General features: G+C 34.0%; 3 protein-coding genes across 3 annotated transcripts in view; 1 reads left to right on the top strand and 2 right to left on the bottom strand.

The window, feature by feature from the left end:
* Nucleotides 1–843: 843 nt before the first annotated feature.
* LOC143543246 (cysteine proteinase inhibitor 5-like) lies at nt 844–1,212 on the top strand. The gene has a single exon (XM_077035613.1). The coding sequence runs from the start codon at nt 844–846 to the stop codon at nt 1,210–1,212; it is 369 nt and encodes a 122-aa protein (XP_076891728.1).
* A 4,221-nt stretch (nt 1,213–5,433) lies between these two features.
* LOC143543245 (uncharacterized) lies at nt 5,434–6,165 on the bottom strand (the record flags this gene model as incomplete). Its single annotated transcript, XM_077035612.1, has 1 exon — nt 5,434–6,165. A coding segment is annotated over one exon (732 nt), but the record flags the coding sequence as incomplete, so codon positions are not given.
* Nucleotides 6,166–9,190: 3,025 nt separating this feature from the next.
* The window catches only part of LOC143543244 (uncharacterized), a 74,171-nt gene continuing 69,532 nt past the window's right edge, over nt 9,191–13,829 (bottom strand). The window contains exons 9-13 of the mRNA XM_077035611.1: nt 10,811–10,885; nt 9,971–10,361; nt 9,812–9,873; nt 9,571–9,645; nt 9,191–9,439 (exon numbers count right to left, since the gene is read on the bottom strand). Coding sequence (XP_076891726.1) covers nt 9,191–9,439; nt 9,571–9,645; nt 9,812–9,873; nt 9,971–10,361; nt 10,811–10,885 — 852 coding nt within the window. The remainder of the gene's footprint in view (nt 9,440–9,570; nt 9,646–9,811; nt 9,874–9,970; nt 10,362–10,810; nt 10,886–13,829) is intronic.

Raw genomic sequence — 13,829 nt, 5'->3', positions numbered from 1 at the left:
GTATCTCATCTTCATCCTCATAGTATGATTATACGTCGTACGAATAGGCATGTCCGAATCTAGTGGCATGTTCGAAAAAACACTTTTGTTACTTTTATGTTATTGGTTGCGAATTCGTTCGACTGGACATGTCCGTATTCTAGTGGCATGATTGAAAAGACACTTATACTTGTTTAAATTAATTGATGCTATTCACATACGTAAGGAATTGTTTATTTCTCATATTAATTTTATTATATTTACACAAAACTGTGAATTACTCGCTCAACATATGTTGTTGAAAAATTATTTTAACGCATAATGCAGGTTGTTATAAGAAGTTATCTGAAGTGAAGACGTAGACTTGGACTTGAGGCTAAAATTTATAAAGTTTTAAATGTTGTATCAAATTCTTTTAAATTTTGAATTGTTTGTGTAAGATTGATATGAATAAATAAATTTAGATATTGACACTTATTATTAGTGTCTTTGAGCTATGATACAATTACGTCGCGCCCCAACATATTCTGACGTAGGTTGGGTGTGACATCGTCTATATCCTTCTCTTATGTGGTTACTAATCTCCATGCTGTAAAAGGTACGCATATAACTATTGGTTTATCATATTATCGTATTTTTCTATTACTAACATGAAGAACCGATCAACAATTAATACATCATATATTTAATATCTTAAATGTAATTAATAGTAATAAATGGTCTCATATAACAAAAATATAAGAGATATTTAATACGTGGGATATTCATGTGAAGTTATTGCTATAAGTCTCTCCACAACCTCAACTACCATGTTCATTTCTTTTGTCAATCCTCATTTCTAGTTTTTTGTTTACTACTCACAAAATGAGCTTAAGGTGTCATAATCTTCTGTTGGTTGTATTGTTTTTGGTTTCCGTTTTCAATAATGTATCCCTTGCATTAGGTGACAAAACACTTGATGATGGTTGGAGCCCCATCTCACCTAGCGACCCGTATATGGTGACAATCGCACAGTTTGCAGTTAAAGAACACGACTCAGGGCATCCTTATCATCTTGTCTTTGATAGTTTGATAGGTGGTAAGACCAAACATGATCAATGGCGAATTTACATCCTCACCCTATTAGCAAAAGATGCAGATCGTGGCGACAATGTGGGGAAATATATAGCTCGTGTTGAGGATAGGCCGTACCAGAATTATCTAGTACTTGTAGATTTTAGGGGGCCTATTTAGTTGTTTAGTGGTTTAATATAAGGAACTCATGAGGCTATCATTGACTGGTAGCTTTATATGGTTGAGAAATGTTTTACCTTTGGAGTATTATTTTTCCTGATATCTTTATCTTAATAAAGTTTAATAAATATGTTTTCTTAGCATCATTTATGTGTCACAGTCTTATTAGTTGATTGACAATGCTATAACTCATTTCTTTTTTGATATTATTGAATATGTTTATATATATATATATATATATATATATATATATAGGAAATGTAATTTGAAAACCTTTTGAGTTGTAAGTACTATGAGAACCAATTATGGACCACGCATTTAATTAAGGCAAATTCGAAATAAATAACCTCACCTTTTATGAATTGGTCGATAATAATCTCACCTTAAAAAATCACCACCAACGGTCTAACCTTTCAACTATTTTTGTCTCAATGGACCTCCGTTAAAAAACACTTGACGTCGTTAAGTTTTTTCTGAGTTTAAAACCGACAATTTAGGGGTTTTGATCGGAAGAAGGATACCAGCCGACTAATGTAAAACGTATCTCAAAACGGTGGTTCAAATGCTTGATTTTTGTTAACATCCCAATTTTCATTCGGTATTTAAATGAATCAGGTTTAATTGAATTATAGAAGATAAATGTAATTGTCTAAAGTATGGGGGGTTAAGTGCCATTATATGAAAAGTTAAACATGAAACCATACCCCTATCTTATAAGAGTAGCCACCATTTCATTTTATAATCATCTTCATCTCTAACCTCCTTTTTTACCAAAATCCCGTTTTTGTGAGAGCAACCCGCAAAGATCCGAAGATTCCTAAAGATCTAACTGTTGGATCGGTCTCAAATTTTAACTGAGTGTTCATGACATATAAACGTAGATTCTCACTGATCAGATCTTCGATCAAAGGTCATGAAATCCTAGGGTGATAACGTTTATGCTTCCTTGGAGAAAATATATTAGGACTGTCATCATAACATGTCAGACACGACACGATAAGACACGGTGACCTGTTGTGCTAAACACGAACACGACACGATAACTAATTATGTCATTTTTTCCAAACACGGAGTTTAAAGTTAAAATGAGTGTTAACTACTGATCAGGCTTATCTGATACTCATAATAAATTACTACTCGGCCAAGTGGGAGAATGTAAGAATAAATATATTTTGTATGTTTATTTATATGGTCATCGTTATCATTTATATTATAATATATCAAAATTATTAATGTACCTGATTATATATTAGCTTGTTAATTGTTTATAGGCCATATTACCCTTACTAGCTAATAAAGGGTTTCCCCTTGGGTGTATATATAGAGAAAATAAATTAACATCACTATAACCTAATAAAAAAACATAAATAAAATTTTGTGTGCCTCCTCTCTCCTAAGTCGGGTTCCTCTTAAGAACCCCAACACCATCCTTAACTGTACATCCTAAAGGGGAACTCGATCAAGCTGGCAATCATGTCGTCTACATCCTTCTCTTAAGTGGTTACTAATCTCCATGCTGTAAAAGACACGCATATACCTATAGGTTTATGTAACATCTGTACTTTTGAGATTAATAAATAAAAGAAAATTTATTATTCCGTGTGTGTCGTTAATTTGATTGTGTGTGTAAATGTTTGGATAATAACTGGATTTGGAATTGTGCGTGGGTTGTGGGGCCCATAGCCCCCTATATAAGCCCAACCCCTCCACCTTTTCAACATTTTCTCTCCCTCCACACACACACACGCCCTAGAACACACATACTCTCTCAAGACCCGAATCCAAATCCGGGTTAAAGTAAGGAAGATTTTGGTGTTCAAGTGTCTTCAAATAACAAGAACACGTCCAGATCTACGTGTTGCCCAGATCTGAACCCGAACCCGAACCCGGACCAAAAAGTTAGCCGAGCTCAGTTAAGGAAGGGAATTACGATAAACTTAAAGAGGAATCGTCCACAGGTAAGTTTCTAGCCCCATTTCTATGTTATGTTCTCGGGGCTGTGTGCATACTCCAATGTGATTAGTTAATACACTTACCTTAAGTGGTAAGTGTATACCATATGAATGTTTATAAATAATACTTAATCGGTATAGAAGGAGTTAAATGTATGTATGAAGAAGGATACGAGAATAGATGTAACTAATGTATGTATCATATGTATGATGTGTATGGTTGAATGGTTAAAGGGTTGCATACCCTAATAATATATGCGAAGAGTAAAGGGTTGCATACCCTAATAATATATGCGAAGAGTAAAGGATTGCAGACCCTAATAATATAGGCAAAGAGTAAAAGGTTGCAGACCCTAATAATATCTGCGAAGGTTGTAGGACGAAGGCTCTTTAAAACGTAGAACGATTATGTATGTGTAAAAATAATGAAGGTAAGTAAAAGTATGAATGTATGGAAGTATGAAAGTAAGAACGAACGTAATATGTGTCTTCAGATACACACACACACACATGTGTAAGAATGTGAATGGAATGTATGTTACCTGCTTAACTAGAACTCACTCAGTGTAGCTGACTTTTAGTATGCACGCAGGTAAATAGATTGAATGAGCTGGCTTGAGGATGGCACGTGGCAGGGACTGGAAGACTGGCATCTCGAGATAGAAGTGTTATGAATTATGACGTTATGTTTAAAACAATTCAACTTTTGTTAAGACAAGATTGTTGTTTTGTAATATGATGACTGTGTTTTTAGTATTCCGCGAAAGTTTTAATTAACTCTGATTTTAGAACTGTGTTTATGAATAAATTCAACACCAAAGTAGGGTTTTCGGGAACGAGGCCTTACAGTTTATCATATTATCGTATTTTTTTATTATTAACATGAAGAACTGATCAACAATTAATACATCAGATATTTAATATATTAAATATAATTGATAAATGGTCTCATATAACAAAAATATAAGAGATATTTAATACATGAGATATTCATGTGAAGTTACTGCTATAAATCTCTCCACAACCTCAACTACCATGCTCATTTCTTTTGTCAATCCTCATTTCTAGTTTTTTATTTACTACTCACAAAATGGGTTTAAGGTGTCATAATCTTCTTTTTATGCTGGCTGTCTTGTTTTTGGTTTCCGTTTTCAATAATGTATCCCTTGTATCAGGTGACAAAACACTTGATGATGGTTGGAGCCCCATCTCACCTAGTGACCCACATATGGTGACAATCGTACAGTTTGCAGTTAAAGAACACAACTCAGGGCATCCTTATCATCTTGTCTTTGATAGGTGGTAAGTCCAAATATGATCAATGTCGAATTTACATCCTCACCCTATTAGCAAAAGATGCAGATCGTGGCGACACTGTGGGGAAATATATAGCTCGTGTTGAGGATAGGTCGTATCAAATTCTCTAGCACTTGTAGATTTTATGGGGCCTATTTAGTTGTTTAATGGTTTAATATAAGGAATTCATGAGGCTATCATTGACTGGTAGCTTTATGTGGTTGAGATATGTGTGAGCTTTGGAGTATTATTTTTCCTGGTATCTTTATCTTAATAAAGTTTAATAAACGGGAAAATTCTCAAAATAGCCTTTTTTAAAGAGAGAGTCACCAAAATAATCTTTTTTCCTCAAAATTTTTTAAGATTTGAACTTTTCAAACGCATTGGAAAAAGATAATAATATAGGGTTAGCAGGCCAAATTTCTAAAGAAAGTTAGGGAGGAGACCAGATTTGAGAAAATAATGAAGGGAAAGTCCAAATTTTTTTGAAATCTTGGAGTAAAAGTTCAGATTTTTACTAAACTTTTTTTCTTAAAAAACCGTCTTGAGAGACTGTTTTTTATGTTTCATACCTTTCCCGTCCATATTTTCAAATTCTAGGAAAAAGAGATTTCACGTAGCTTACCGAATCAGTTGCGACACGGATGGGAATGCATGCTACGAAAGATAGGGTCGAGTCTGATACATCAACCGTCTACTCAATATCCTTGTACGGGTCCACACAATCACTACACGAGATGAACCTTGGTTTGGTGAATTGAAGTTGGCCTTAGGTGTAATAGGACTCCCAGTTACTGTAAGCGATCGTATACTGAGGTGCTCCCGCCGTTTGTTGGAACAACGCGAGCCGGGCCGGGTCTCAATTCAGAAAGATGAAGGGCCCAAAAGTCTAAATAGGGAGTTATAAATTCCCCATCTCATTGGGGGCGGAAAACGAATCAGCATCTCGATGTGTGATACAGCCTTTTCTATTTTAGTTGGGAAAAGAAAGGCGAAGTCCATCCGAACCGTCCAATGAAGAATAAGAGGAGAGCAAAGCGCCAATGGCGCGCGAAGCGCATGCGGAACGGGCACCGTTCGCCGCCGCCACCATCCACCCATTACCATCATCATCTTCATTCCACTGAGTTTGATTCCAGTATGACTGATCATCAATAGTACCCATTAGATCAAATAGTGATTGATCCGTACCGTTAGTCCAATCCTCCGTTGCAAGCCCAACGCCTGAGGTCTTGTTCTGTAAGCCTGAGAACTCGGTTGCTGACGTGTCACCGTCCATAAACCCTAACAGACTTGTTTCCAGAACCTTCATATTTGTGTGCATCCATTGCTGCCGGAACTTCGAAATGTCTCCGGAGATGTTGCCGGAGACGTTGAATCCGATCGGTAACTGTGACGTGAATGACGTAATCAAGCTCGTGAACGTTCCGATCTCCGGAAACATGTTGTTTTCAAAGCTAGGGTTTGGTACGGACGACGGAGGAATGATATTATAAAATCCGGTGGAAGATGACGGAATATTAATATTAGCCACCTCCGCAGTGGCGACTGGTGCGGTTGTGGCTCTCGTCACCGTCGTGTTCGCCGCCGTGGTGGTGGCGGTGAGGCTAGAGCTCTCGCTGCTTGAATTCTGCGAGCTTGACGATTTCCGGTCACCGGCGTCAGAGCTAGGGTTTTTGCTACCGGACTTCGGTTTCGATCGTTTTGTTTTTCAGCTAGGGGTGGATGGTGGTGGTGGATGGTGGCGGTAGTGGTGGTGGTAGAAGGCGAACGGTGGGTGGTGGTGGAGGTAGAATTTCATCTCTCAAAATGAAATTTCAAAATCTCTTCTTCCTAGAATTTGAAAATATGGACGGGAAATGTAAGCAACATAAAAAAACAGTTTCTAAAAACGGTTTTTTAAGAAAAAAAGTTTAGTAAAAATCTGCACTTTTACTCCAACATTTCAAAAAAATTTGCACTTTCCCTTCATTATTTTCTCAAATCTGGTCTCCTCCCTAACTTTCTTTAGAAATTTGGCCTGCTACCTCTATATTATTATTTTTTCCCAATACGTCTGTAAAGTCCAAATCTTAAAAAATTTTGAGGAAAAAATGGCTATTCTGATAACTCTCTCTAAAAGGGGCTATTTTGAGATTTTTCCCTTAATAAATATGTTTTCTTAACATCGTTTACGTGCCAAATTCCTATTAGTTGATTGAACAATGCTATAACCCATTTCCTTTTTGATATTATTGAATATGTTTATTTTAATATATATAGAGAGGAAAGTGAAAATGAGGTTGTTATACATTTAACTTTGAGTTTTAAGAACTTGTAAGAACTTAACGTAATAATTTTTTTTTAATTTTTTTACGAATGCGTAATATATGTAGGTTATATATACGTAAAAAAAATTACAGAATTTTTTACGCATCGAGTCGACTTATTACACATGTTTAACGGACGTAAAAGTTAGTGTAATTACTTACATCTTTATTCTCTCTCATACCTTGACTTTTTAGTCAGATCTAATCTCAATCACATATTTCAATTCATTTAATTAAATGTATGGCCAAGAAATGAGTTCTTAAGAGCATTCCCAACCCGTTCTCTACCCTATATCCATATATATCATATAATTACACTAAAAAAACACTATGTTTTTTCTCTCATGTTAATTAAATAATATTTTTTATACATTTATCATCATATTTTCTCTCTCTTTCACTCACAACTACTTTATAAAAATACTAAAAAATTATACAGTATCTACAGTAAAACCTCAAACATAACTTTCCCGTATAAATTTTTTCTCTCATTTACTCACAACTACTCATAACCATACTATATAATTTACAAATCCCCTCACATAATTTTAAGGAACTGATTGAGAATGCTCTAAGTTCTTAAAAACTCAACATGGCTCACAAAATATTCCTCCCATATATATACATATATATATATATAGGGAGAGGATCAAGAGAAAACTCATCTTTAGAAAGAAAACTAAAGAACTCCTAAAAACTCTTAAAGAATTATTTTTAATTAAAAATAATAAAAAAATCAAAATTCTGTTTTAGCCATTATTCTTATATTTTCTTATATTTCACTCGAAAAATAAAAAAATAATAAAAAACCGCTGTAATGCATATATGTATTACTGTGCAATAGCGTTGTATTACACATGTGTATTACTATGTATTTTTGAGTTTAATAGTGTTTTATTGCATATATTCAATATTTGTGTATTGTATATGTGTAGTAGTGTTGTATTATATGAAAAAATAATAATAAAATAAAAGTCGATGTGGTGCACATGTGCGTTAATGTTGTATTACACATACGTACTAATGTGTATTCGATGTGTGTATTAGTCTTATACTGCATATATACAATAGTGTGTATCAAATATGTGCAATAGTGTTGTATTCTATGCAATACAAACACTTTTGCATATATGCAATGCACGCTATTACACATCCGCACTATACCGACGATGTTTGTATTAGTCTTATACTGCATGTATTCTATGTTTCGATGTTTTGTATTAAATGTTACAACATATATTACATGTAACAAAAAAAAAACGATGTTACATAGGGTTTCGCGGGTTTTCACAACTCAAATGGGTTTTCATTTTAACCTTACCCTATATATATAATAATCTATTAAATAAGATGTAAAATTAGTATACTACTACTACTACTAATAATAATAATAATAATAATAATAATAATAATAATAATAATAATGAACTTGTTTAGGATGCATAAAGAATCATTAGTACATGAATAAAGTTTAGTGTGCATAATAAAATTATAGAGATAGTAAGTAAAGGTTAAAGAGTTATTAGTCCTATAATTAGTAAAAGTTTATAATAAGACGTCTTTTATATTTGTTTTGTTTTATCATTATAGTTATCTTTTTAATCATTATTAATGATATGTTTAACTTGTTTATGATTAACATCTTCTTACTTGGTTGATCTTCTTGATTAAGCCACAAGCGATTCGTGCTGATAACGTATTATAATATTATCACTAAATTATAACAAGATTATCAATGTATTCTTTAAACTTGAAGATGACAAAAACAAGAGAATATGAGATATATATATATAATCAGTAACTTTCGGTTGTGTTTTTCATTGTTACATATGGTAGATATATATATACACTTTATAATTACTATTTAGGGGACAAAGGTAATTAATTGGGTTGAAAATCTTTCATCAATTCACATGTAAATGTTTCCATCTATTCATATGGATAAAACGTTTATAACAGTTAAATAATTATGTTGACTAGAGGGGCATTAAGGCATTTTACACACATTGGAATTATTTGAATAATCTAATAGTCTAAAAATTAAAGGACTTTTTATGTAATTTGGATTTGGAAAGGGTAATCCAATTATTGTTGGATGTTAACTCATCTTTGGCTATTTCTGCTAAATATTATTCATGATCAATAATAGTTTGGAGTACTTAAAATATTTAACTTGCTATGGTCATTGATAATGCTTGTTCAAGTTACGTTAGACTTTGGAGAGCTAAGCTTTAAGAAAAGAATATTGTTACATTTAGATGCAAAACGTATCTGAATTCTCAAGTACCGTCTAGCGTACACATACTCTACAGTGTACACATGCTTTGAACCCAAGGCATCATACAATATGAAGGTTGAAATAAGATTAGTTAAAACATACAAATGTAAAAGCAGGGAGTATGACATTTATACAATCTGAAATTAGTTTATACAGCAATTGTGACCTTGGGGCAAAGCTCGTGGTTCCTGCTGAGCGGCCGCTGGATTCCGCCTATTTGAATTGGTGACAATGATAATCTGCCTTTCATAACTACCCAGCTTGTCTTTAAATTTCTCCAATATTTCATGCTTAGGGATTTGTAAAAATTGCATGAAACGCTCCAACATATGTTTAAATACTTTCATCTTCTCAATTTGCTCGTTTTTTGGTTGCTGTGGAAGAGAATCGTGCTGGACAACAAGGGATTTCCATTAGATTAAGAAATAAAAGATCGCCTTTGGTTGCATGCATTTTCTATTAATGATTTGGCATGCTTTCAAACTAAAAAGATTTCCAGTTTTGGTACTAGACAATAACTTACCTGCTGCAATTTGGAATGAATTTTCTGGTGCATGTAATTCAAATCTGGTAGATACAGCCCCTTCATAGCTTTTATCTGTAATCAGAAAAAAGAAAATATTTAGATGATAATGGCGACAACGCTATACAAATGGAACATGGTATAAACAAGAGAATAGCAACAAAGGGATGATTACAGACAAAATTCTGTTATACACTCAGTGACATTTTATTGATATTTTATCAGTAATGATATACCGCACCTTTTGATGCACTTCCTCTTGCCAATCCCCACTGTTTTGATTTCTAGTCCGAGCTGTCGAATCTAATGATGCTACACAAGAGTAGAAGTTTCATGTGTTAGCTCACTCAAAATATAGTTGAATATTCAAAAATAACATATATGATAAAAAAATCACTACTTGATGAAGCCTCTGGCATAGCTCTCTTTTGTGGACATAGCGGTTTCTGCATATCTATCACACTTCGGTTCTGAAAACCACCTGCTGTTGCAAGCCCTTGTTGCATATCCCTTAGTATCAAATGAGAAAGTGGTTGTTGTGATTGCTGCAAAGATTGCATTTGCGGTGAAGGAAGTGCCATTGCTTGTTGCTGAGGTGGCCCTGGTTTCCGCTTGTTTGAATTGACGACATTAATAATCTGCCTCTCATAAGTGGGTAGTTTGTCTTTACAGTTAACTAGTATTCCATGCTTAGGGATTTGTAAGAATTGCATAAAACGCTCCAACATATTCTTAAATAGTTTCAACTTCTCAAGTTGCCCGTTTTTTGGTTGCTGAGGAAGGGAATTGTGCTGAACAAAAAAAATTCATCAAATGTCCTTGTTGTATGCCATATTATCTTTAAATGATTCAACATACTTTTAACACTGAAAATATTTCCAATTCTGATTAGGGGTGAAACGAGCTGCGCAGTTCACAAGATACTCAAGATCAGATAGATAAAAAGCTTGAAATGAGCCGAGCCCGAGCCTTGTATGGGAAGATCGTTTAGGCTCGCCATGCCTTAACAAGCCTTGTGTATTTTTAAGTTCTAACTCTTTCGAATTTATACGTATCACTTTCACTCTGCATAACCGAGCTCGAGCCGAGTTTAGGCTCGTTTGATTTTTCTCAAAATATATAAAAATAATTGAATTTTATATGCATTAGGAAAAGGAGCTCGAAATGCGCCGAGCTCAAGAAAAGTCGAGCTTGGACTTGGCTCGTTTACACCAATATCTAATATGAGACACTAACTTACCTCATGTATTTTGGAAAGAATTTTCTGGTGCATGTCATTCAAATCTTGAAGATACAAGTCCTTCATAGCTTTTATCTGTAATCAGAATATAAAAAAATCCATGTCATCCAAAACATGTGTAATAATACATTATTCCACTTTAGTCACATAATGCTATTCAAATGGAACGGTAATGACTGCAAAAACCTGTATACACAAGAGAATTGAAACACAAGCATGATTATTGATTACAAGCAAAAAACTTGTATACACTCTAAACTCTTGATATTTGAATGATATTTTCAGTGCCATTTTTTGGTACTCACATAGATTTTATATTAATAATCCGAGCGGAAAAAAAAAGAAAGAAACAAAAGCAAAGTTTGGTTTAGAATAACAGTGTTTAATTTTGGTCAAACCAAAAGCAAATTGAGATGTCAGGTGCTTCCACTGCTTCAAAAACAACGTAAGATAACAATAACACATGATACCTTTAGATACACTTCCTCTTGCCAATCTTCACCACATAGATACAGATCCTTCATAGTTTTTATCTGTAATCGAAAGAGAAAAAGAAACAAGGTTATAGTGCCTATAATTGGAAAAAGATTGATGATCCCACTCACAAATCATTAAAAGCATTAGTAAAAATATGTGATTCTCATCTAGTTGTTTATCATTTGAATTCATTTATTCAATGGTATTCAAATGCAACAGTATTAATTGCAAAAAAAAAAATCTTGGTATAAAAATAAGAATGGCAACACAAGCAGGATCACACACAAAAAATTTACATCCGCTCATGACATTGCATCGATAACGATTCAGCCTTTGATGATTTGTTCAAGTTAAAAGCAATGTACAAATCTCAGGTGCTTTAAGAAAAGTGTAAGATAATATACAGCACCTTTTGATACACTTCCTCTTGCCAATCTCCGCCATTTGCTGACGAATTATATAAAGCACCAGAGTTTGGATGCATGTGATTAAGTAATCTGGTATCGATACTCAGCATCATGAAGCATATCTTCCGTGTATATTCAGACTGCAAACCAAATCAATTACATGATTTTAGACCCCATTGTATATGACAAATATGATATCACCCTGCCCAAAAATGCAATAACCAAAATCTACAGAACCATTTAATAATATAAAGAACAAGGCATGCCTCGGTTGTGGCAGCAATACAAATCTCCTCCTCGACCCTCTCAGCTATTTTCTTAAGTTCCTGAAGTCTCTCATATTCGGCGAATGGAAGATCCATCTTCAAGGTATCCATTCTACACATAATAAACATTTAGCAAATGGCATTATTATTATACAACATGCAAGTGTAGAGAATAAGTCACACCAGGTAATTATAAAAAAACCATATAAGTGCATACATCTTGTTGACGGTCCTTTGTCGTTGCAGTTGAGCCCTCCAATCACCAGATTCCATTGCACCCTGAGTAGACATCCAATTACTTGTTTGATGATCGATTTTAAAACAAATTAGCAATGCAGGATCTTAACACATATAAATTCCTTTAACCAGGCTAGTTAGTTACGACATAGCTTAAAAACGACAAACTTTACTCGCATGGTACTAATATTTATCAATATGAAGTACTCATTTTATCAGTTTTAATTCAAGTGTCAAGCATTCAAAGGCTTCCAACACCAAAAATATATACAAATCTCAATACATTGGGCATCTCCTACCATCAATTCTCACCAACAGGGGTGCAAACTAGCTCAAATCGATAAAAAGCTCAAACGAGCTGAGCCCGGGCCTCAAAACAAAGCGCTTTTAGTTATCGAGCCCGAGTTCGAGCCTTGTGTATTTTTAAGTTTACCTCTTTTGGACTTGTATGCATTAATTTTGCACTACACAACCGAGCTCGAGCTCGTTTAATGTTTTTCTCAAAATATATAAAAATAATTAAAAAGTATGTGAGTTATTTAATGGATAGTAAACTAGTCAAACCGGAGCTTGAAAAAATAACCCTTAAGCCTAATTAATTGAAATGAATATCATATGAATCTTGCAACTAAACAGTAGAAGATCAAAATTGAAAACATACATACATACATACATACATACATACATACCAGATGCAAATGGTGGGAGTTAGGGTTTTGGTGCACGAAGCGATACAACGTAGTCTCCGTCCCTGGCAAACCCCCAAAATGTAAATGATTGAATAAATATCTTTATTTTTTCTAATTTTAGAATTTATTTTTTTTTACAATTTACAATTCATCAATTTCATTCTCGTTTCAAGCAACTTTAAAAGCTTTTTTTTTCATTTTTTTTTTTAGATATCGGCAGCGATGGATTTTATCTAAGCCTTGTGCGAAGGTTTCGGTTCGAATTCTGAGCCAACCCAGGTTTTCGCCCAACTATGTGTTATATCAGAGAATTCTGTTTTTTTAGTAACACAACGACTGTCAAGTGACAGTCGGCGGTATGGTTTCCTGGAGGAACGCCCAAGCCAAACTCTGAAGCTAGCCTATTGGTTAAGACAACATAGTCTAACTAAACTGAATCATCGGTGCTCTTCAAATTTGAAGAGTTCGGCAGCGTAAATAGCTTCAAACTTTTTTTTATTAAATGTTTCAAAAAAAAAATTTAGTATACTGTGGTTTCCATACTTGTGATTTGAAACTTTTGATATTTATGTTCTAAAGGATTTTTTTTTTAATTTTAAGTAAACTTCATTTTCGTTCACGGGGTTTGTCACTTTTGTATTTCAGTCCAAAAAGTGTTTTTTGCTATTTTTGTCTTTGTGGTTTCTAAAAGTTGTCATTTTCGTCCACTTTACCAACTCGGTTAGTCATATCATGTTAAGTTAGTGTTAAGGTACCAAAATACTCAGTAAAATCGTTTTTAATATATGTTAAACCAGTGGTCACGCAATGCAGCGGGTATTTGAACACAAACCCTGATAATCACATGATAATTATGGGTATTCACTGTTCGTTTTAGACATTGAAATGTATTAAACCAAATCGGAACCATGCTTTTAGTAATGGTTTGATTTCAATTTTCAAC

Source organism: Bidens hawaiensis, unplaced genomic scaffold (genome assembly GCF_021521415.1).
Source record: "Bidens hawaiensis isolate Kalapana, Puna unplaced genomic scaffold, B.hawaiensis_p1.1 tig00013115_1, whole genome shotgun sequence".
In the NCBI taxonomy this organism is placed as follows: domain Eukaryota; kingdom Viridiplantae; phylum Streptophyta; class Magnoliopsida; order Asterales; family Asteraceae; genus Bidens; species Bidens hawaiensis.
The sequence above is the reverse complement of the archived record's forward strand: the minus strand, read 5'-3'. Positions and strand labels throughout refer to the sequence as shown.

Excerpts from the sequence above, each read along its gene's own strand:
- LOC143543246 (XM_077035613.1), top strand. The coding sequence starts at position 844 with ATGAGCTTAAGGTGTCATAATCTTCTGTTGGTTGTATTGTTTTTGGTT.